Source organism: Anolis carolinensis, chromosome 3, assembly GCF_035594765.1.
Source record: "Anolis carolinensis isolate JA03-04 chromosome 3, rAnoCar3.1.pri, whole genome shotgun sequence".
In the NCBI taxonomy this organism is placed as follows: Eukaryota; Metazoa; Chordata; class Lepidosauria; order Squamata; family Dactyloidae; genus Anolis; species Anolis carolinensis.
In genome coordinates this window covers 10,068,565-10,094,483 of record NC_085843.1, presented here as the reverse complement: position 1 = coordinate 10,094,483, position 25,919 = coordinate 10,068,565, and the positions used below count along the sequence as shown (strand labels likewise).

At 41.3% G+C, this 25,919-nt stretch overlaps 1 protein-coding gene across 1 annotated transcript in view; it reads left to right on the top strand.

The window, feature by feature from the left end:
• gab2 (GRB2 associated binding protein 2) overlaps positions 1-25,919 on the top strand; it is a 202,161-nt gene that overhangs the window by 117,667 nt on the left and 58,575 nt on the right. Inside the window, exon 2 of the mRNA XM_003225972.4 lies at positions 10,304-10,604. Coding sequence (XP_003226020.2) covers positions 10,304-10,604 — 301 coding nt within the window. The remainder of the gene's footprint in view (positions 1-10,303; positions 10,605-25,919) is intronic.

Below are 25,919 nucleotides of genomic sequence, written 5' to 3'. Positions count from 1 at the left end.
AAAGATGGAGCACCGCTCTCAAGAAAGTCTTCGCAAGTAAAGTCCAAATAAAGTCCCAAGTCTACGGGGGTTCCCGGGTATTTTTGTACCCTGTTTTAGGGAGAAAATTCCCTTCTTCAGGAGTTGGTATACTCAGCAACAATGAACTTATATCTAAAACAAAACATAGAGTAACAAGTATTTTACCAGCAGTATTAACAGAAGTAAAGGTAACCCATATAACTGTTATATACTTACACTAGCTTTGCCCGGCCACGCGTTGCTGTGGCTTATGGGAATCCTTTGTTGGCCAGGTGGAATAGTAGTGAATAGTCTTGCAGTCTCAAAGCCTGGCCGTTTTCTGGAATAGCTGGAGCTTTTTGTTGTATGAACGTAGAGGATGAGGGGTTGTGCTGCCAAGTTTAGTGTTTCTGGGATGTGTAGTTTTGTTGTTTTGTCCCAGGCCGAAATTTCATTACCCTTTTATATATATAGATAGTGCCTAACTGCTTGCAAGGAGTGACTCTGCTTGTGGTGATTTCAACTGCGAGTGATTCTGGAGGTTCATTCAAGGGTTTTTAAAGAGTACTTGGTAACTTAAAGGAAACAGCTAAAATTAAGTGATTCATTAAGTCCCTGAGGGGAAAAGGAAAGGGCCTGAGGCTGTTAGGAATGGTGGGAGTTGAAGTCCAAAATACCTGGCGGGCCAAAGTTGGCCCATGCCTGTTGTAGATGCACCCTTTGTCTTCCACTTTTGTCTTTTCTTGGTCTGATAAAGACGTAGTGATTTTGGAACATTCCTCCACCCTCCTCCAGCGTTTTCCTCGTAATTACTCTGCACCAGTTGTCAATTAGCAGCCTGATAATTACTTTTAATAGTAGTTGTCAAGGAGCACTCTGGGAACTGTTGTATTAGTGGGGCAGCATGCAAATATTGTAAATAAATAGACAAATAAAGTAAATTAACTAAAACAGCCCAGGGAGATTTTTGAGCCAAGAGAAGGAGAAACTGAGGAAAGCTTCAGCTTCTCTGAAGCTCTGGCAAAATCTGTTCCTTGTAACAATATTATTTTAGTGGGTTGCTGTGAGTTTTCCGGGCTGTATGACCATGTTCCAGAAGCATTCTCTCCTGATGTTTCACTCACATCTAAGGCAGGCATCCTGAAAGATTGTGATGTCTGTTGGAAATGAGGCAAGTGGAGTTTATGTTAATATACTTGGCTATGGTCCCCGTCCCCTTGATCAAGGTTGCTGTAAGTGTTATTTATTGCTTATTCAATAATATGTTTATTATACTGTTATGTAATGCACTTGTCGTTCTTATGATTGGAAACCTCCCTGAGTCCCTTCTGGGAGATAGGGCGGTATATAAATAAATTTTATTATATTTATTATCTGTGGAATAACGTCCAGGGTGGGAGAAAGAACGCTCGTCTGTTGGAGGCAAATATGAATAAATAAAATTATTACAAAAATAAAGTATTAAAAAAACTCTACAGTCAGGACAGTAAATAAATAACAACACTCAGATAATAGGGGAATTCCAGACAGGAAACAATCAGGGCCAGCCAACACCTCCCAACAAAGGATTCCCTCAGGCAGGAAGCAGCCAGGATTTGAAGCTGCAAGGCTATTCAATGCCAATCAAGCTGGCCAATTGCAACATTCACACTTGCCTCAAACAGACAAGAGCTCTTTCTCCCACGCTGGACATTATTCCGCAGATATATAAACCCCTCTTGCCTAGTTTCCAACAGAACTCACGAACTCTGACAATGCCTGCCATAGATGTGGGTGAAATGTCATGAGAGAATGCTTCTGGAACATGGCCATATATTGTCGAAGGCTTTCATGGCCGGGATCACAGGGTTCTTGTATGTCTTTCGGGCTGTGTGGCCATGTTCCAGAAGTATTCTCTCCTGACGTTTCGCCCACATCTATGACAGGCATCTTCAGAGGTTGTGAGGTATGGATACCTCACAACCTCCGAGGATGCCTGCCATAGATGTGGGTGAAACGTCATGAGAGAATACTTCTGGAACATGGCCACACAGCCCGAAAGACATACAACAATCATGGCCATATAGCCCAGAAAACTCACAGCAACCCAGTGATTCCGGCCATGAAAGCGTTCGACAACAATAATATTTTAGTTATGTGCTGAAAGAATCGTTGATGGGAAAGCCTTGTTTTGTTGGGGACAGCTGTGCGTCGAAGAGCGCTCCCTCAACAAGCGATGATTAAAGGCCAGCCCTGTTTAGCGCTCTTAAAATTCTAGCTCTGGTCCCTGCCGTCTCGCTTTCTAGCCGCTCGGCCAATATGTATTCAACGAATACATGCGCTTCTTGGCAGAGCGACGCGTGATCTGGGAAACAGCCCCTCAAGCGAACGTCAGTCAACTCGCTCTTTCCTACATACAAAACAGATGTGTTTGCTCCGGGAGAGGAAGATATCATTAAAGGGCAGGGAAGCGTTTGGAGACTTATAAAATGTCTAATGCGGAAGAAGTGGAATCATAGACTCATAGATGTGGAAGAGACTCCCAAGGGCCGTCCAGTCCCACTTCATTCTGTCAGAGCAAGAAAACACTCTCGACAGATAGAATCATAGAGTTAGAAGAGACCTTGTGGGCCATCCAGTCCAACCCCATTCTTCCAAGAAGCAGGAAAGTCACATTCAAAGCACCCCTGACAGATGGCCATCCAGCCTCTGTTTCAAAGCCTCCAAAGAAAGAGTCTCTACCACTCTCTGGAGCAGAGAGTTCCACTACTGGTCAGCTCTCACAGCTAGGAAGTTCTTCCTAATGTTCAGGTGGAATCTCCTTTCCTGTAGTTTGTTGTTCCACGTCCTAGTCTCCAGGGCAGCAGAAAACAAGCCTGCTCCCTCCTCCCTATGACTTCCCCTCACATATTTATACATGGTTATCTATATATATAAAAGGGTAATGAAATTTCGGCCTAGGACAAAACAACAAAACTACACCTCCCAGAAACACTAAACTTGGCAGCACAACCCCTCATCCATGCCTCTACGTTCATACAACAAAAAGAAAAGAAAAATAAAGTCCTAATTAGAGGGAGAGGAATAATTGTTTTTATCCAATTGCTGCCAGTTACAAGGCTAAGCTCCGCCCACTTGGTCTCCTAGCAACCCACTCAGCCCAGGGGACAGGCAGAGTTAGGCCTCACTTAGGCCTATTCCACACTGCCTATAAAATACAGATTATCACATTTTAACTGGATTATATGGCAGTGTAGACTCAAGGCCCTTCCACACAGCTATATAACCCATTTATAATGGACTTAATGTAAGGTAAAACCTTTACCCTTTACCTTAACTACCACCAGTTCCTCAATACTTTATTTCCCATACCACCATACTTCACCACAGCAACGCGTGGCCGGGCACAGCTAGTCATATATAAATAAGATGAAATAAGATGATTGAGTCCCAACCCCCACCCATATCCTATCCTTCTGCACTTTATCTCTGCCCCATGTTATTAGTACTCCTAAGATTTTGCACAATTATAATTTTATCCCTCTCCTCAAGACTGAGGATGCCATTACATCGCCCTTGGCCTCTGGTCACGTTTTTATTATGTGATGTTGCGTTTTAGAATTACGTATTAATTAACTTGTTGTGATTGGATTGCACTTTATGTTGTTGTTGTATTTTATTGTACATTTTTGGGGCTGAGCCGTCCCGAGTCCCCTTGGGGAGATGGGGTGGGATACAAGAATAAAGTTATTACAGTAGAGTCTCGCTTATCCAACGTAAATGGGCCGGCAGAATGTTGGATAAGCGAATACGTTGGATCATAAGGAGAGATTAAGGAAAAGCCTATTAAACATCAAATTAGGTTATGGTTTTACAAATTAAGCATCAAAACATCATGTTATACAACAAATTTGACAGAAAAAGTAGTTCAATACACAGTAATGCTATGTAGTAATTACTGTATTTACAAATTTAGCACCAAAATATCACGATGTATTGAAAACATTGACTACAAAAATGCGTTGGATAATCCAGAACGTTGGATAAGCGAGTGTTGGATAAGTGAGACGCTACTGTATATTATTATTATTATTATTATTATTATTATTATTATTATTATTATTATTATTATCATCATCATGTCTCCTCTCGGCCTTCTCTTCTGCAGGCTAAACATTCCCAGCTCTTTAAGCCACTCCTCCTAGGAATTGTTCTCCAGACCCTTGATCATTTTAGTTGCCCTCTTCTAGACACACTCCATTCTGTCAATATCTCCCTTCAATTGCGGTGCCCAGTGTGATTCCAGGAGTGGTCTGTCCAAGGCAGAATAGAGGGGTAGCATGATTTCCCTGGATCTAAGCACTATACTCCTATTTATGCAGCCCAGAATCCCATTAGCCATCCAGCCTCCATTTAAAAACTTCCAAAGATGGACACAGAGAAGCTTGCAAACAAAAACAGTAAGGACATCTCACTTGAGGTGCATCTACACTGTAGAATTGATGCAGTTTCACACCACTTTATCTCCTGTGGCTCGATACTATGGAATATTGGGCGGTACAAGATCTGTAGCTTTCTCTGACAACGAGTGATGATGCTTTCATAAACTACAACTTCCAGGAGTCTATGGTATTGAGCCATGGCAGGTAAAGTGATGTCAAACTGCAGTGCAGAAGATGCACGCTGGTTTGGATGAATTTTTAGCTGGAGGGGCGAAATATCCCAAATTGCCACATTTAGCATGTTATTTCTGCCAGTTCAGGCAACCTGGGGACAGTTTTTCACCTATTTATTTACAATGGTGTCCCAAAGTTTTTGGGCTATGTCCAGAGACCACACTTTGCCCACCTCATTTAAAAAAAAAAACTAAAGACTAGGTTGCTGTGAGTTTTCCAAGCTGTATGGCCGTGTTCCAGAAGCATTCTCTCCTGATGTTTCATCCACATCTATGGCAGGCATCCTCAGAGGTTGTGAGGTCTGTTCGAAACTAGGCAAGTGAGGTTTATATATCTGGAATATTCAGGGTAGGAGAAATAAACAATCAGGGCCAGCTAACACCTTCCAACAAAGGATTCCCCAGGCAGGAAGCAGCCAGGCTTTGAAGCTGCCAGGCCATTCAGTGCTAATCAAGGTGGCCAATTGCAACATTCACACTTGCTTTCAACAGACAAGAGTTCTCTGTGGATGCCTGCCATAGATGTGGGTAAAACGTCAGGGGAGAATGCTTCTGGAACATGTCCATACAGCACGGAAAACTCACAGCAACCCAGTGATTCCGTTCATGAAAGCTTTCGACAAAACTCTCTAAAGACCTTCCAAAAATGTCTGGTCATGGCACCTTTTTTTCCTTCTGCATCCAGGGAATCCACCGCTTTTTGTACAAGGTTACTATATTCTGACTTGAACAACTTGAAAATCGTTGTGGGACACAAAGGGGCTAAATAAATGTTTCTGCAGATCCAGTATTTGCTCAGCCTTTTGTCTTCTTGGAGCAGAGCTTACTGACAGTACCCATAAATCACAGGACTGCATTCATTGCCCATTCAAGGTTGCTTCGAGTTCAAGGCCTATCAGAGAGATATTGTTGCGGGAGGAAGCAGATCCATCTTTTTTGTTCCAATTAATGCACCCTCTCCCATGTTGTTTATTTCAGTAAATCTTTTGCAGATGAATCTTTGGGTGGATTGTAACCACGTGGTCCATCTCTCCCTGGGTGCATCTACACTGTAGAATTAATGCAGTTTGGTACCACTTTAACTGCTCAGTGCTATGTAATTGTGGGAAATATAGTTGGATGAGGCACCAGCACTCTTAATAATAATAACAACAACAACAACAACAACAACAACAACAACAACTTTATTCTTATACCCCGCCCCATCTCCCCAAAGGGACTCTGGGCAGCTTACATGGGGCCATGCCCAAACACAGCAGTATAACAACAACAGCAAGACAATAAAACAAATTACTCAACAATAACACATCAGCATCAATAAAACAGTCATAAAAGGTCAACATACAAAATAAAATGTTAAAAAACAGGAGATGAATACATGGATCTGGGCCAAAGTGCAGAATATTTCAGAGTCAGGGAGAGGTAGTTTCTTTGCCAGAGAATGCTAAAGAAATGTAAAACTACAGCTCCTCGGATGCCATAGCATTGAGCCATGGCACTTGAAGTGGTATCAAACTGGATTAATTCTACTCTGTAGGTGCTTATGTAATCATTGTACAGCGTAGATGCACTCCAGAGAGACTTATTATATCTATAGAATTGATATGAGTTATTACCTTTTTTTTTTTGGCCACTTGATGAAGTGTATATTGATGTTTATGTACTCTTTTGCTATGTTCCTTTGGCTAAGGATCTTGTAAAACTACAGCTCCCATGAGCAACAGTAGTTAAATTGGTGTCAAACTGCATTAATTCTACAGTGTAGCATCTTAGGCCACTATCATCAAGAGCCCAACTCAAGGTTTGCAGACTCGGGAACCATGTCTATCCATCTGCAATGCAGTCTCCCTTTTTCCATACTGCCTTCTACCTTGCCAAACATTATTGTCTTTTCTAGTGAGTCATATCTTCTTGTGATAAATCCAAAATACAACAGTCTCTGCTTCATCATCTTGACTTCTAGGGAGAGTTCAGGCTTGACTTTCTCTGGGACTCATTGATTTGTCTTGGCAGCCCAAGGTGTCTGCAGAACTCTCCTCCAGAATCAGATTTGAAATGAGTGGGTTTTCTTCCTATCATACATGGAAATGGAACCTACAATGGCATGACCTATCCAAACTTTAGTATTCAATTACTGTATATATCTTTAAACTTCAGGATCTCATCTAGTTCCTTCATAGCTGCCCTTCCAAGTTCTAGTCTACTGGTTTCTTGACTTCAGACTCCATTCTTATTCATAACTAAACCAATGTATGGAAAATCTTAAACAATACTGATGTCTTTATCTCTCTTAAGGTTATATAAATCATCTATGATCATTATTTTTCAGGCTGTATGGCCATGCTCCAGTAGCATTCTCTCCTGATGTTTTGCCTGTATCTATGGCAGGCATCTTCAGAGGTTTATTCAGAAGATCTCTGAACAAGCCCCCTGAGGATGCCTGCCATAGATTCAGGTGAAACATCAGGAGAGAATGCTACTGGAGCATGGCCATGCAGCCCAAAAAACTCACAGCAACCGAGTGATTCTGGCCATGAAAGCCTTCGACAAGGTGTCATTATTTTTCGTCAACTGTAAACCTGCCTTTGTAATTTCTGCCTTGACTTTCTTCACAAGCTGTCCCAGATCTTGGCTATTTTCTGCTAGAAATAGGTTGCCATCTCTCTCCATCATAAGTTGTTAGCCTTCCTTCCTCCAGTTTTGACATCTTCATCCTAAGAGTCTAAACCTGTTTTGTCTATGACATTTTCAGATTACAAGTCAGACAGATAGGGTGATAAAATGCAGTCTTAACTGAGTACCTTGCTCATTGGAATTCACTCTGTTTCTCCGTCTTCTGTCCTGAGAATTGCCTTTTGTCATGATTACAGGACAAATAAAATATTGTGGAATACTGATTTCCTAAGAGAGAGCCATAATTGTTCACAATCTCCACAATTAACAGCTTTGCACAGGATGATTATTTTTTTCTGACATCCTTTGGTTTGCTCTAACATATACTTGCAATATGATCTCTAGTGCCTCTTTCTTTCTGAAACCCAGCCTGAACATCTTAAATTTCTCTCTCCATAGATGGTCAAAGTATTTGTTGAAGAATTTTGAGCATCACTTTCCTGGCATGGGAAATTATTGCAGTGGTCCTGTTGCTACTGCAATCTTTGGTGTCCTTTTTCTTAGGGGTTGGATTGTCTATTGAGTGTTTCCAATCCATTGCCATTATTTTGTTTTCCATATTTGTTGACAGATTTTAGTTAGAACTAGAGTAGATTTCTTCTGTTACACCCCAAGGCAGCGAGAACACTGAAAACCAACACAGAGGCCAATAACAATATAATATCTTTATTAAAGCAAGTAAAGTTCCAAAAGGAAATAAGCAGCAAAGTTGAATAAGCATTTGACCTTTCGGGAAGGATCAAAATTAGTCCAATAAATAAAAGTCTTATGTCCAATATTAGAGTCCAAAGTCCAGAAACCGAAACACACTCAAACTCGGCTCGAGTATTGAGTGGGGGGAAAGTATCAAAGAGGCAATAAGAGTTCTCTGGAATAACTGTCCAAAAGCAGGATTTCAAAGCAAGGCAGGAACTAGATGAACAGGAGCTGAAACGCAGTCCAAACTTGGGCAAGGAGGTAGACCGGCGCCCGGTCTACTCAAGAGTAGCGCACCTTCAGGCCGCTGGGATTCCAAGAGCTAGAGACGATGATGCTTTCCAGTCAGAAGTAAAGTTGACACCGCGCAGGAAAGTTCTTAGTGCAATACTTTTATTGAAGTTCATAAGCTCCCCCAATCCAGGTGCCTGACTCCCTAAAACTTCCCAAGAGAACTGAGCTTGTCACAGTCACCGCGCCAGGTGTCTTAACTCCCAAATTCTTCCCAAGAGAACAGGGTTTAGCCATAGTCTCCACGCTCCGCTAATCTGGCGCTTCTCCGCAAGCTTTGCCTATGTGATCTTTCTGTTTGCACAAATGCTCTACGATCAAACACTAAACCTTCCGGAGAATCTGGGAGAGCCAGCACAGTTTCAAGGGCATCCTTAATTGGCTCTGGCTCGGAGATGTCAACATGAGGCATCTGGAAAGGAGCTGAATCTTGCTGACATGGGAGAAAACCAAAGTCTTCTTCGTCCTGGACCGTAATGGCCACAGGGTCAGGGGCCAAAGGTGCCCTAGGCATCACACCTTCTCTGTAGACTGAAGCAGTTCTATCAATATGCCATCTATTCCTGGTGATTTATTTCTCCCAGGTGGCATGAGTGTAGATTCCATTTTACTTTGTAAAATTGTAGCTTCATCTTCAAAGAGTTCTTCCTTGAATAAATGTCTCTATCTTTCATATCTTGCCTGGTCATATATAATCCTGTTCCTTGATTTAAATTTCTCTTTGATTTCCCTGATCTTGTGGGAGAAGTCTCTTGCTCCTTGTTTTTTTTAAAATTGCTGTCTTTTTTTCTCTGCTATGGTTGTTATAGTAATTCTCCGGCAAGATTCTGACCTCATTAGCAGCAAAATTGGTTGTGATGTTTGGAATATTATGAAAAAATGTAACTTTTCCAAACCCAGTTTTGATGTAGTATCCAGTACTTTCCTGTGTTTTACAAAGTGGTAAAGGAGGAGGGATAATCTTGATGATGAAGTAGATGCATCAAAAATAGTGAATTAAAATCTTATGGGAATTTAACATTTAAACTGGTATATTATTACAACATATTATGCCAAGCATAACTGTGGTTAGGAAAATAAACCCCAAAGCTTGGATTATAGATGTGGCAATGCAGAAGGACAACAGAATTAAGGATAAAGAGGAATAAGGATTATGAAATACCAAGATTTACAAATAGAGATTCGTGGGAAAATGAAACAATTGTGGTTTGAGCAGGAGTTAGAGAAAACATCTCAATGGAATAGACATAGATAAGGTCATAGAGCACAGTTCCAAAATAGACACTGTGTAAAACGTGCTACATTATCTGACAAAATCAGATTTCTGGATTCTTAGAACCTGAATCGGTGATAGTCCAATGTTCATATATAAAAGACTAGCTGTGCCTGGCCACGCATTGCTGTGGCGAAGTCTGGTGGTATGGGAAATAAAGTATTGAGGAATTGGTGGTAGTTAAGGTAAAGGGTAAAGGTTTTCTCCTGACATTAAGTCCAGTTGTGTCTGACTGCACACTGAAGTGGATTATATGGCAGTGTGGAGTCAAGATAATTCAGTTCAAAGCAGATAATATAAGATTATAAATGGGTTATATAGCTGTGTGAAAGGGCCTTGCGTCTACACTGCCATATAATCCAGTTCAAATCTGATAATCTGTATTTTATAGGCAGAGAGGAAGAGGCCTAAGTGAGGCCTAACTCTGCCTGTCCCCTGGGCTGAGTGGGTTGCTAGGAGACCAAGTGGATGGAGCTTAGCCTTTGAACCGGCAGCAATTGGATAAAAACAATTATTCCTCTCCCTCTAATTAGGACTTTATTTTTCTTTTGTTGTTGTATGAACGTAGAGGCATGGATGAGGGGTTGTGCTGCCAAGTTTAGTGTTTCTGGGATGTGTAGTTTTGTTGTTTTGTCCTAGGCTGAAATTTCATTACACTTTTATATATATCGATGGTGAAAGCAAGACTAATAGAATGATTCTGCCTTCTTATTTAGGCCTGGAAGAAACGATGGTTCATCCTTCGCAGTGGGCGCATGAGCGGAGACCCGGATGTGCTGGAGTATTACAAGAACGACCATTCCAAGAAGCCCCTGCGCGTCATCAACCTCAACTTCTGCGAACAGGTGGATGCTGGCTTGACCTTCAACAAGAAGGAGTTGCAGGACAGTTACGTCTTTGACATCAAGACCAGCGAAAGGACCTTTTACCTGGTCGCCGAAACGGAGGATGAGATGAACAAGTGGGTCCGCAGCATTTGCCAGATCTGCGGCTTCAACCAGTCTGAAGAGAATGCAGGTAAGGGAAAAATACAATTTACTTTTATGCATCAAAAGAGTTCAGAATGAAAGGTTAACTGAGATAGCTGGTAAGGACAGGTGAAACGTATTGTCATATATGCAGGAGCATAAAAATATGGCATGTGTCAATTATGATACAACTCCACGAGATCAAAAATACAGTAGAGTCTCGCTTATCCAACATAAGTGGGCCAGCAGAACGTTGGATAAGTGAAATGGTTGGATAAAAAGGAGGGATGAAGGAAAAGCCTATTCAATTATGTTATGATTTTACAAATGTTTTACAACAAAGTAGTAATTACTGTGTTTACGAATGTAGCACCAAAACATCGCAATGTATTGGAAACATTGACTACAAAAACAGTGACTACTTAAAGGTAGACTGCGTTGGATAATGCAGAACATTAGATAAGTGAAGGTTGGATAAGCGAGACTCTACTGTATACTGAATATGCTTGTATGATCTATATTGAATGTTTCCAATCTCTGGACATAGTTTTGTTTTCCATATTTGTTGACAGATTTTAGTTAGAACCAGAGTATGTTCTGTCTCTTTAGATTGAAGCAGTTTTGGCAATATGTTGTCGAAGGCTTTCATGGCCGGAATCACTGGATTGCTGAGAGTTAAGGTCATGTTCCAGAAGCATTCTCTCCTGACGTTTCACCCACATCTATGCCAGGCATCCTCAGAGGTTGTGAGGTCTGTTGGAAAGTAGGCAAGTGGAGTTTATATATCTGTGCAATGTCCAGGGTAGGAGAAAAAACTCTTGACTGCTTGAGGCAAGTGTGAATGTTGCAGTTGGCCAGCTTGATTAGCATTGAATGGCCTTGCAGCTTCAAAACCTGGCTGATTCTGGCTACCAGTATTTTTTTTAAAAAAAAACTCTAAAATCAGGCCAGTAAATAAAGAATAATATTCAGAAAACAGGGGAATTCCAGACAAGAAACAATCAGGGGACAGCTAACACCTCCCAACAAAGGATTCCCCCCAGGCAGGAATCAGCCAGGCTTTAAAGCTGCAAGGCCATTCAGTGCTAATCAAGATGGCCAATTGCAACATTCACACTTGCCTCAAAAAGACAAGAGTTCTTTCTCCCACCTTGGACATTATTCCACAGATATATAAACCTTACTAGTGTCTAACAGACCTCGCAACCTCTGCTGATGTCTGCCATAGATGTGGTCAAAACATCAGGAAATAATGCTTCTGGAGCATGGCCTTATAACCCGGAAATCTCACAGCCACCCAGTTCTATCAATATGCCACCTATTCCTGGTGATTTATTTCTTCCAACTGCTCTAAGTGTAGCTTCCATTTCACTTTGTAAAATTGTACATTCATCTTCAAAGAGCTTTTTTCCTTGAAGGAATCTATCACTTTCCATCAATTCCCTCGCTGGCCAAATACCATCCCTGTTTTTGGTTTAAATTGTCAGGGTTTGGAAATAACCTGACATTTTCTAAGTGATAGCAGGGTTTATGCCTCGGGCCAAATCACCTTTAAAAGAGTTAAGCCAGTGTAACTAGGGTATCGTGGTTAATACAATGGGAGTAGTATATAGGTTGTAGTTAATACTGAGTAAGTTTGATAAGAATTGCTCAGGGACGGGTGTTGGTTTGGAGAATTACTGTTGTGAGTAGTGAGGAAGATGAAGCTGTAACGTTTGTATATTTTGTATATACTTTGTATACTGTTGCAACAAAGAAAGAAAAACCTTCTTGCTTATTTGGGAAAGAAGAAAAGTCTGTGTGTTGTGTTGTTCGAGTAGACCACTACAACGGTGCTTTTGGATATCTGGTTTCTTAACCTGAACTAATAGAGTCACTTCTGCAAGAAGAGGAGTTTCATGACTGTGTAGAATCTCTGACATAAATGTCCCTTTGATTTGTGTGATCCCGTGGAAGACGTTGGGATGGGCAGCTATGGAAAACTAGAGGTTGTGCGTTCATCTGTGTGTCAGAGGTTGGACTAGATGGCCCTTGTGACCCCTTCCAACTCTTAGATTCTATTATTCTGCAATTGTATTTTACTTGTACAGTGCCTTTCTCTTAGCAATGGGGACCCAAGGAGGCTTGCAACAAATTAAAACAAAGCATGGCTAAGATAGTAAAAGTAGAGGTTTTCCCTTCATATTAAATCTAATCGAGTCCAACTCTGGGGGTTGGTGCTCATCTCCATTTCTAAGCCGCAGAGTCAGCATTGTCCGTAGACACCTCCAAGGTCATGTGGCTGGCATGACTGCATGGAGCACTATTACCTTCCAGCTGGAGCAATACCTATTGATCTACTCACATTTGCATGTTTTCGAACTGCTAGTTTTGCACTGATTTAATTTTGTTTATTGTAAAGGTAAAGGTTTCCCCTGATGTTAAATCCAGTCATGTCTGACTCTGGAGGTTGGTGCTCCTACCGGCTGTTAGGAATTGTGGAAGTTGAAATCCAAAACACCTGGAGGGCCGAAGTTTGCCCATGCCTGGTGTGGATGGAACCAAAGGGACCTTTCTGCCAGAATGAGTTAAGAGCCAGAAGCCTGCCGAAATCAAAAGGTCTTGTCTTGTCAGCGGAAAGAGAGGAGCCAACCGAACCTCCCACAATTTGTGTTTTGGTTTGCGAGAAACGATTCCTCCAGCTCTGAATGTTCTGTAAAATCAATAATACGGGGCCATCCTGGAGTCTGGCGATCGTCATCCAAAGCAGAGTGAAAAACAAGGACGGGAAGTGAGAGAAGGGATTGTTTCACGTGGACGGTGTCCAAAAGGTGGGGAAGCCTCCGGGTGGGTGGCTCTCCTCTCCAAATGGTCTCTCCTTCCCCCACTCTTTTGCTGTGTAGCGTGAAATTTAGTTGCAGACAGATGGAGAAGGATGCTTTCGAGATGGACTCCCACTGGCCTGGTGCTCCAAAGCAGAGACATTGCACCTGCCAAGACCGATTCCTCTTAACACAAGATGCTTGGGGGCAGCAAGCTCAGACGTCTGGCTATATTATTAGGAAGCAGGAGGTGTCTCTATTTCGAAAACAGTGCTGCTTGGGCTGCTTTTATGGGACCAAAAGGCTTGCAATTTGATCCCCCCAGATAACTCATAGTTATTTTATGGGTTATGGAAAAGAGCTTATTTCTCAATTCCGTGCCGTTTGAGGATTCAGGGGAATTGGTGTTGCCAAAACAAGCACTTCCAAAGATCTGTCCCAGAAATGTTTAATTGTTGACCTGCAACACAGAAAAGAAGGATTTTTGCCCAAAAATGTTGCATTTCCAGATTGTCATCCAAAATCTTAAATTGATAAGGAGATTATAGCTTATGCATATTTGTTTGATTGGGCATGTTTACAGTAGAGTCTCACTTATCCAAGCCTCGCTTATCCAAGCTTCTGGATTATCCAAGCCATTTTTGTAGTCAATGTTTTCTATATATCGTGATATTTTGGTGCTAAATTCGTAAATACAGTAATTACAACATAACATTACTGCGTATTGAACTACTTCTTCCATCAAATTTGTTGTATAACATGCTGTTTTGGTGCATAATTTGTAAAATCATAACCTAATTTGATGTTTAATAGGCTTTTCCTTAATCCCTCCTTATTATCCGAGATATTCACTTATTCAAGCGTCTGCTGGCCCGTTTAGCTTGGATAAGTGAGACTCTACTGCATCTGAATTATATCACCCCTTTCTCCCAATATGGGACCGCTCCCACCCCAAAGCAAAGGAAGATTTTAACCTGTTTTGGAAATTTAAAAAAAGTTTCTAGATTGTGGCCCAGAATCTGACATTATCTACCTGGACCACTGGAATGGAGATATAGGCCCCTTCTACACTGTCATATAATATCCAGATTATCTGCTTTGAAATGGATTATATGGCAGTGTAAACTCATATAATCCATATATCTGGATTATAAAGCAGTGTAGAAGGGGTCTAAGTTTATATATACCAAATTTATATTATTTATGTATTGTATATATTTGCCTTATTCTTATCTCCCAGTATAGAGATTTAAGGTACTTAAGAACAATTGTTATTATTGACACAATGACGTTGTATGACACAGCAAACAAGATAGATATGCTGGATTTCGTATCACAAAATCACAAGTCGAACACTTCCCAAGTGTCTAGGACTGCGTGATGCATTTTCGGATGATGCACACAGATCCCAGTCAGGTGGCCTTTTGCAGTTGGCAGATCGTGATTTTGTCAATGTCTATTGTTTCCAAATGCCGGCTGAGATCTTTTGGCACGGCACCCAATGTGCCGATCATCACTGGGACCACCTGCATTGGTTTCTGCCAGAGTCTTTGAAGTTCAATCTTGATGTCCTGATAGCGGCTTGAGTTTTTCCTGTTGTTTTTCATCATTGCGACTGTTACCTGTGATGATGATGATGATGATTATTATTATATTTCTTACCTCCCTCTCTTCGTGGCTCGAGGTATTATGCCACACAAATTAAAACAATGCACATGCGTGAAAACATGAGTATAAAATTTAAAAAAATCTATCATTAACCAAAATATTATTGACTGTGTGGATCATAATAAATTGTGGCAAGTCCTTGGTGGTATGGAGATACCAAATCTATTTGCCAGTTATCAATCAGTTTGGTTGCCAATTGCCATAATCTTGTTTTTTATTTTTTATTTAACTGCAGCCATAAAAACCCATTAAGCATATATTGCGTATTCTCCCCTTCAAATCTGCCAGTGTGTTCATGTATTGTGGTGTGCACATGGGTTCGGCTTGGTGCTTTGGTGCCAAAATGTTTGCTGCTGTATAAATATCAGCCAAGTGCAAGGGCTCTCGGCATCTGTGTCTTTCCCTGCCCCAGTGGGCAAATGTCCAGTGCTCAGCTGGGACCTGACATTTCCTGTCTGTTTTTTCCCTAAAACATATTTCATACTTCATTATCTCTCCCTGCCTTGGCTCATTTCGCAGATCTGATGAGGAATCCAGCCCAACCCCATTCTGGGCTGCACTCAGCATAAATACTTGCTGAGGCTACAAGCCTGTTGTTCATATTTTTGGAGCAGAAACACACTTTTAATAAAGCGAAGAATCAGAAAAATAATTCATTTTTGCGCAGGGTGTTGTCACAGTTACGTGAGTCTCAAATGACTTTGGAAAACGTCACCTCCAGTACATTCAGCATAGGGTTGCCAGGTATCAGGGTGTATCTACACTGCAGGATTAATGCAGTCTGATACCATAATTGTCAGGGTATTGTGAATTGTGTGAAATGTTAAAATCAATGTGGGTTGTTAGAAATGCCTTCTGTGTTAGTTTTCGGCAAGGCATTTCAGTAGTTATGGAGTTAATGGGAACCTGCTATGATTGACGTATCACAGGACCAATGGGGTCAAGTTTGTTTGACCGGGACTTCCTTCTTGGTCTGTGGGATGCAGGAGAGTGTTCAGCGTTGAGCTTTCGCTGGAGATGGACTATGAATGCTATGCTCCGAAGCCGGGAAATGTAACTGTAAATATGCAAATAAAGTTTAACAACAGTTGGATTTACAACTGAACCTCCGGCTGCTGGAATTCTGTTGGCCAGTGCTGTTTCTCCGCAAGAGAAGTCAGCCTGCGGAAGAAGGGGGCGGTGAGACCAGAATGATGATTTTTGGAATCCACTCTGCTACCCATCATCCCCCCAACAATATTAACTGCCATGGTTCATTGCTCTGAAATCCTGCGAGATGTAGTTCAGCGAGGCTAAAACACTTTTGGCAGAGAAGGTTAAGGACCTTGTAAAACTACAACTTCTAGGGTTCCATAGCATTGAGCCATGGCAGTTGAAGTGGCGTCAAACTGCATCAATCCTACAATGTAGATCAGCGTTTCTCAAGCTGTGGGTCGCAAGGGGGTGCCAGAGGAGTCGTCAAAGACTATCAGAAAACACATATTAATTCACAGTACTCTCCATAGGTAGATGAACTACCAGGCCGGGCTGTGGTGCAGGCTGGTTACCAGCCAGCTGCAACAAATCACTCTGACCAAGAGGTCATGAGTTTGAGGCCCACCCGTGCCTGTGTCTGTCTCTGTTCTATGTTATGGCATTGAATGTTTGCCTTATATGTGCAATGTGATCCGCCCTGAGTCCCCTTCGGGGTGAGAAGGGCGGAATATAAATAACTGTAAATAAATAAATACTATAAATAAATAAATAAATGAACTACATCTCCCCTAAATCACTGTCAATTCCTCCCAAATCCCTCCATTATTTTCTGTTGGTAATGTGGATTCTGTGTGGAATGTTTGGTCCAATTCTATCATTGGTGGGGTTCAAGGGACTCTTGATGGTAGGTGAACTATAAATCCCAGCAACTACAACTCCCAAATGTCAAGGTCTATTTTCCCCAAACTCCACCAGTGTTCAAATTTGGGCATATTGAGTATTCGTGCCAAGTTTGGTCCAGATCCAACATTGTTTGAGTCCATAGTGCTCTCTGAATGTAGGTGAACTACAACTCCAAAACTCAAGGTCAGTTCCCACCAAAACCTTCCATTATTTTTTGTTGGTCGTGGGAATTCTGTGTGCAAAGTTTGGTTCAATTCCATTGTTGGTGGAGTTCAGAATGCTCTTTGATTGTAGGTGAACTATAAATCTCAACAACTACAACTCCCAAGTAACAAAACCGATCCCCCCCAACTCCACCAATATTCCAATTTGAGCATATCGGGTATTTGTGCCAAATTTGGTCCAATGAAAATACAATCTGCTTATCAGATATTTACATTACATTTCATAACAGTAGCAAAATTACAGTTATGAAGTAGCAACAAAAATAATGTCATGGTTGGGGGTCACCACAGCATGAGGAACTATTAAGAGGTCGTGGTATTAGGAAGGTTGTTCAGTGACTCACTGGGACTAAGTAACATGATTCCAGCCATATTTTTCCCAAGCCGAATTTTAAAAAACCTGTCTCCCTCTGACATAACTTTGACTGTCATCCTCAGCAGGGAGAAGAAATTTGGAAAGAAAAAGTGGGATAGGAGGAGGACAAGGGCAGATGTGTGTGTTGGGGAGACAGAAGGACGAGACGGAAAGATGCCTGAGTCACTCTCTGTTCTGGACCAGAGGCACAAAAGGGCTTCGTGCGAACACAAGGGCCTTTGAGAAGCAAAAGTTCAGAGCGATCCCACCATGGAACTGGGTGTGCTCCCACCAATGCTCTCGCCGCAACAAGAGTTAACTTTCAACTCCTCTGGAATCTCTACTAATCTTTACTATTAAAGGCATATCTTCCCATAGTCACTTATACAAAATCTCACTCGAGGATAGCACATTTTGCTGATGAATGGTTTCCCTATAACTTCAAACAAAAGTTTGTTGCATCTGATGAAACAGACTAATAAGCCTACAGAAGGTTGTGCTGCCAATTTCTTTTTCTTTGGTTGCACAAAGTGGCCCGGGCTGTGGCGCAGGCGGGAGAGCAAGCCAGCTGCAATTAACTGCAATGAATCACTTTGACCAGGAGGTCATGAGTTCGAGGCCCGCTCGGAGCCTATGTTTGTTTGTCTTTGTTCTATGTTAAAAGGCAGTGAATGTTTGCCTATATGTGTAATGTGATCCGCCCTGAGTCCTCTTCGGGGTGAGAAGGGTGGAATATAAATGCTGTAAATAAATAAATTATATGGTCAGTGTAGGCCAGACATGGGCAAACTTGGGCCCTCCAGGTGTTTTGGACTTCAACTCCCACAATTCCTAACAGGTTGTTAGGAATTGTAGGAGATGGAGTCCAAAACACCTGGTGGGCCAAAGTTTGCCCATGCCTGGTATAGACGCATATAATGCATTTTAACTGTATTGAATTGCATTTTATGAGTCTACTACAGTGGTGGCCAACCTATGACATGCGTGTCAGCACTGACACGTCTTGCCATTTTTGCTGACACGCTGCCGCCTGCAGATTGATTGGATGACTAATGTCTTTTGTGGCCAAATTTGGTGTGATTTGGTCCAGTGGTTTTGTTGTTTACTCCATGGGAATTATGCACATTACACACACACACATACATTAGAGTCTCACTTATCCAACATTCGCTTATCCAACGTTCTGGATTATCCAATGCATTTTTGTAGTCAATGTTTTCAATACATCGTGATATTTTGGTGCTAAATTCGTAAATACAGTAATTACTACGTAGCATTACTGTGTATTGAACTACTTTTTCTTTCAAATTTGTTGTATAACATGATGTTTTGGTGCTTAATTTGTAAAATCATAACCTAATTTGGTGTTTAATAGGCTTTTCCTTAATCCCTCCTTATTATTGAACATATTCATTTATCCAACGTTCTGCCGGCCCATTTATGTTGGATAAGTGAGACTCTAATGTATATATAAAATCATTCTATTATTCTATTATTATTGTAGTATATTATTATATTATTACTATTATATTATTATATTATTCATTATTCATGTATACATTGAAACTACAATAGAGAGAAATCAGCGTGGAAATTGCACAAGGTACCATAGATTGTTGTACATGGAAGCCATTGTGTGTTATGGGGACAACCTGCAGTCTATTTGCAGTGAATACAGACAAGGTCTCGTTTGGACAAGCTCTTAAAAAGCTATGCCTAACTATTCTGGTCAGTAAATGGCCCAGAGAAAGGCCATTTTGTATTCCTCCCATGAGATAGCTAGGCTTTAAAGCAGATGGAAAATGAGCCGTGCATTCCCCTGAATTATTTATTTGCAATATTTATTTCATAGGCTTCTCTAGAACCAAAAGAAAGCCATTCCCATTTTCCACTCCTGTATTAAAAAATATTTGCCACTTTACTTGTTGCTCTTCTTGCAGTTTAAGTTACAGGATGGATCACCTACTAAGTGTTGGATTAACCAGTACTGTCTCGAATAGTGGCAGTGGATACAAGACAATAGCGTTGAACAGCAGGATTTTTACAGCTTCTGCCTCTTTAATTCTTTCTCCCTCTTTGTAAATGTCTTTGACCCGAGGTTTCCTGGATCCCAAACAGCAAGTTATTTTAAGAATCCAGCACTATTTGGCTTTCGCTTTAAAGAGTAAACAATTCCAGCAGAGGAACGTATTTGGCACAAAGCTGTGGTTGAAGCATGTCTGAGTGAACGCCCCCTGCTCTCCCCAGCGCTATCTGACAAGTAGAAGATAAATTGCAAAATATTTACCCAGATCTAGGAACTAGCAAGTGCAGTGTTCTGTATCCAACAGTATCAAGTGCATTTGGGAATCCCGTAGCAGGAGAGGATGAAGGCAACCATTGCTGACCGTTGTTTGCCCCAAATAGTTGGGCTTTTAAGATGAACTGCTATGGAATTTGGAGGTTCCATTTTAGCTGTTATGGATAATATAACTTTTCATGTTGATCATAACTAACTAATACAATGAATGTTAGCAAGCATTGGACTAGGACTCAGGAGATGTGGGTTTGAATCCCAGTTCAGCTATGACAATCCACGGAATGGTCTTGGGCAAGTCAACACTCTCTCAACCTCAGAGGAAGACAATAGCAAACCTTTTCTGAACAAATCTGGGTTGCTTTAGGTCAGAAACAACTTAAAGACACAAAACTACAACAATCAGGAGCATTATAGGATACAGACCAGAGCTTTGCAGTACCTAGTTACAAAATAGGAAGTTATTGGCAATTGACTTCCCTTTCCAAAAACAAAAGTTCAACTAAAGGTGTATCTGTCAGGCATGGGCAAACTTCGGCCCTCCTGGTGTTTTGGACTTCAACTCCCATAATTCCTAACAGCCTACTGGCTGTTAGGAATTATGGGAGTTGAAGTCCAAAACACCTGGAGGGCTGAAGTTTGCCCATGCCTGGTATCTATATTTGCTCTTTCCTCAGGATACCTTGGTCCTCCAGAGCAACTCTATAGCATGTAGGGATTGGTGTTCAGGTGATTTATTGGTATTTGTCACATCCATATTTCAGGTAACCACAGTCTGATGGAAAACACACACAAGTCTGTTTGCAAAATCTATCTGCCTCCCTTTCCCTGTTGACATGAGCTAGACCCTGATTTAGTTGACTGATGTGATGTGATTGGATTCCCATTCTTTGCTCCAAACGCTTTAACACACTGTGCCATTGGGGGCTCTAATAATACTTTATTTATATTCCGCCCTATCTCCATAAGGGGACTCAGGGCGGATAACAGTACACTTAACATGGCAAACATTCAATGCCATTTCGGACAAACAGGACAGAACAGACTGGAAGGAGGTATGTTGTGCCCAGCTTCGGTGCCTTGGGGATTGTGCTCGGATTCAGGGTCCTGTTGTTCCATTATCTATGACAAAGAACCATCAGGACTTCATCCTTCCTTTTGGTCACCAGCATTTCTGGTCTTTTTCTTATATGATATCATAAAATACCTCCCCCACTTAATTACTGTTGGTTTATTTTGGGTGTAAGGATGAAATGATGAATCAAGTGTTTTTACTGTTTGCAACTGTGTATACCAGACATGTGTTCCGACATCTTGAGTGTTAACGGCAGGCCAGTTTGAGTGATAGCCTGCATCAGCCAATAGGTCGTGACTTCCGGCTGGAGAGGACATTCATCCTTCTGCTATGGAATGTGCTCTTATCAGTAGTATGTGTGCTTCCGCTGAATGGCAAGGAGAAAGCATGCCTGCAGTGAGCGATGGACTTTGCAACTTGTAAATACCTTTGTAGATATAAAGCCTTAGAACCACTGCCTTCAGCTGATTTGCGACTGAGGTGTTGTTTGTCGGTACTGCTTCTCCGGATGGGCAAGCAGTCTGACCAAGGACGAATTGGTGAGAGTCAAGGGATCACCAATAAATCAGGGTGCTGCGGAGCTAATGTTCAATAAATAAGATAAATCCATTGAGTTTTCCTAACCACATGTTCTCAGGAGAGACTTTTGCTCTAAGGCTTCATCTACACTGCCATATAATTCAGTTTGAAAGTGCAGATCCATCTAGTGCAGTGGTTCTCAACCTGTGATCCCTGGATATTTTTGGCCTACAACTCCCAGAAATCCCAGCGACTTTACCAGCTGTTAGGATTTCTGGGAGTTGAAGGCCAAAAAAATCTGGAGATCCAGGTTGAGAAGCATTGATCAAGTGCAATTCAGTGCAGTTAAAACTATATATAATATATATAATACTGCATTAAATGGCAGTGTAGACCCAACCTTATTCCAGAAAAGACAGGCAATGACAGGAAAAGATCTTTTACTCCATTTCCTAAACCTCTCAACTCCAGTTTGATCTCAACTTAGAATGACCCAGATGCCATTTGCCTTGAAGCCCTGCTTCCTGGACTTGTCAACACTGGCAGATCAGCCTAAGCTGCTAAAATCTCTTCCTTTGGCCTTTCAGCAAAACTTGTTGTCTGTCTCGCAGCTGCAGTTCACGGAAGGGACCCACAAAGTAAGGAGATGCTGTTGTAAGTCGAAATAGCACTTGTGTTTGTTTTTTTAACATTTGCAGAATTCTTGATCAGGCTGAATGGGGATTGAGCAGAATCCCAAGAATACACAGAACCAGCTGGGCTGACTGTCATTCTGTTGCTGTCAAAGGAACAGTATGGAAGAGGTTTAGTCTATTTGGAGAAAAGTGCATCTACATTTTCATGCTTGGAATACATATGTATATATCCTATAGGCTCTAGAAATAGGTCAAAAAATAAACCTTGAAAGCCTGAGTTAATTTGTTCACAAATCAATGTTTCATAGAAGTTGGTGCATAATATCACAGAGCTCGGAAGGACCCCAAGGGCCATCCATTGCAAACCCATTCTCCCATGTAAGAATACACAACTGAAGCACTCCCAAAAGATGGCCATCTAGCCTCTGCTAAAAAAAACTCCCTTGTGCCCTATCTGACGAAGGACTTGTACATATGGAGGTCAATAACTTTCCTCCCTGAAAGCAGAGAATCACAAAGCACTGTCCAAAAAGGGACTTTTTGCACAAAGAAGTCAATGATTTTCCTCTCTGGAAACAGGAGATCAGAAAGCATTGTACAAAAAGGGATTTGTGAACATGGTAGTAAATAATTCTAATCTCCGGAACTTTGGGATCACAAAGCATTGTGCACATGGAAATCAGTAACTCTTTGTGATCCTTTACTAAAGTCCCTACACATTTATATGAGCATTCAAATAAGGAAATGTGAACAAAGCTGGAACACAATCAACAGACCCAGTCTTTTGAACTTGAACATGCCTATCTGTATTTTATAATGTGTTTTATGAATGCCCGATGTAAGATAATAATAATTTTTAACTGATTTATAGTACATTGTACAATTTTTATATATGTGTTTTTTTGTAAGCCGCCCTGATTCCCCTGTTGGGTGAGGAGGGCGGGATATAAATATTGTAATAAATAAAATAAAATAAAGGAGAAGAAGAACCATTTATCCAACTCAAACTTTTAGGGGCCGTCCAAGGCACTGAAAGTGACTGTGAAATATGACAGGTTTTTAGTTTGCTTATCCTCCCTGTATGCGAGTGTGTTCTGTAGCTTATGGCTGAAGACTTGTTTTCTTAAACTAGGGAGTTTACCACCCAATAAGAGCATTGTTCAAAAGAGGAAGGCGAGGGCGAGGGATTATTTTTTTAATCCATAGGATGCCTTGTGTAGGAGTTGGGAGCAAATAGGAGGAGCCCAGATGGTTTCTTTGGTTCAAAGATGATGTGGGATCTTTTTCTCAACCGACTCATCTGCAACAGGTTGAATATCCAGAATTGCAAAATATTCCAATGTTGTCCACACACGTGGCTAATATAGTGATATCTTTGCTTTCAAATAGTTTGTTTCATGCACAGGATGATTAAAATATTGTTGTATACATTTACTTTTAGGCCAGGTGCATAAGTCTTATATGAAACATACATGAATGTTGTGTTCAGGCTTGGGTCCTATCTCAAAAAAAAAGATCTCATTATGGATAGGCATGTATTCCAAAATCTAATATATGGAGCACTTTTGGTCCCAGGCATTTTGGATAAGGGATAGTCAACCCGTAATGTTTAACTTAAAGAAAGATGACACATTGTGTAGCATTCAATGGAAGGATATAAGGGAAAGCAAGTATTGAATAACTTTGCTAAGTCCTCCTCTCTTCTCACTGGAATCAGCAACAGGGGCAAAATTTTTATTTCAAAGGCTACAGCTGAGATGCTTAACATTTCATATTGTTCAGCACCTGATAGTGAGCACCAAGCAGGTCAGAGTGGCTGGAAAAGATGCTGAAATTGCCAAGTGAGACTATGCCCCCATCTACATTGACCATTTAATGCAGTTCAAAGCTAACTTCAAACTGTGGTGGTCAGACAACAAATGTCCACGAAAGAAAGCACACAAATTATCGACAAAAGTAATGCAAATATTACAGACATGTCTCAGTTAACAATGTTTCAAATGCTGAAGCTCCTTCTTACAAAGTTATATTATACCTGCTCAGCTCCTCCTTTTCTTCTATCTAGCTGGAGAGTTTTTTTAGCAACATCAGCATAGGAAGTATAATAAAGGAGAGCTGGAAAAATCAAATACTGTTCAGTGTGGCATTGCAGCATTGCGCCTGCAGTGCAATAAAGCTTTATTTCGCTGGAAAAGGTTTAATTATACTCAAGCCAATCCTACTGTAGCCATGGAACTGCCTTGGCAATCCCTTGCTGACTCTACACCAGCAACAAAATACAGTGTAAAAGGGGAAGGTAGATAAGCTTCAGCCTAAACACCCTAAAGGCACCAGATCACATCTGGTTTTGGAAGCTAAGAAGGGTTAACTCTGGTTCGTACTTGGATGAAAGACCACTAACAAATACCAGATGGATCTACACTGAACTGCATTATATGGGTCTACGCCAGTGGTCCTCAATCTGGGGTCCTCAGATGTTTTGGCCTTCAACTCCCAGAAATCCTAACAACTGGTAAACTGGCTGGGATTTCTGGGAATTGTAGGACAGGTTGAAAACCACTGGTCTATGCTGACTATATACAGTAGAGTCTCACTTATCCAACATAAATGGGCCAGCAGAATGTTGAATAAGCGAAAATGTTGGATAATATGGACAGATTAAAGAAAAGCCTATTAAAAGTCAAATTATGTTATGATTTTACAAATTGAGCACCAAAACATCATGTTTTACAAAAAATCAACAGAAAATGCAGTTCAATACACGGTAACGTTATGCAGTAATTTACAAATTTAACACCAAAACATTGCAGTGTATTGAAAACATTGACTACAAAACATTTGCTACTAACAAATTGACTACAAATAAAGATAGAATGGCATAAAATGAACCTTTTATGCCGGGCCGGGCTGTGGCGCAGCTGGCTAGTAACCAGCTGCAATAAATCACTACTGACCGAGAGGTCATGAGTTTGAAGCCTGGGTCGGGTTAAGCCCCTGACCATTAAATAGCCCGGCTTGCTGTTGACCTGTGCAGCCCCGAAAGACAGTTGCATCTGTCAAGTAGGGAAATTTAGGTACGCTTTATGCGGGAGGCTAATTTAACTAATTTACAACATCATAAAACTGCCAGCAAAACACGTGGAAAGGAATGAGGAAGTACAGCCACTAGTGGACAGTGAAGCAACAGCTCCCCCTGTGGCCGGAATCGTGAAGCTGGAAAAAAATGTTAAATGCCTCTGTGTCTGTCTATATATGTTGTTTGTCTGTTGGCATTGAATGTTTGCCATATATGTGTTCATTGTAATCCGCCCTGAGTCCCCTTTGGGGTGAGAAGGGTGGAATATAAATACTGTAAATAAATAAATAAATAAACTTACAGCAACAACATTGCCGGAAGTCAAATCCATAAAAAGTTCAGTCCTTGCTGCCTAGAGAAACAGCTGTGGATCTGGGCGGGAGGCAAACTGTGTTGGATAATGCAGAAAGTTGGATAAGCGAGACTCTACTGTAGTGCCATTCAAACTGGATTGTATGGCAGTGTAGATCCAACCTGTATTTCAGAGGAAGGAACTGGCAAAACCATGGGGTCACCAGAAGTGCATCCAGAACTCCACTTTGCAATTGTGAACTGAATGTAGCTGTTGCACAAAGGTATCCCGCTGCTTTCCATAGGACAGACTTGCCCTTCCATAGAACATCAAGAGTATCCTGGCTCTGATCTCGAACACTGTGTTCATCTTTCTGAAGCAAAACAGAATATGAGCCAAACATGTTCAGGTTTTCCATGGAGGGGTGGGAGGACTCTGGAAAAACTACTTTTCTTTCCAGGAGGCCTCTGTATCTCTAGCTGAAGTCCAGATGGGATGTCAGAAACTGTTCTCCAGTTTTTGCCTTTGCCAGATGCAAGAAAGGT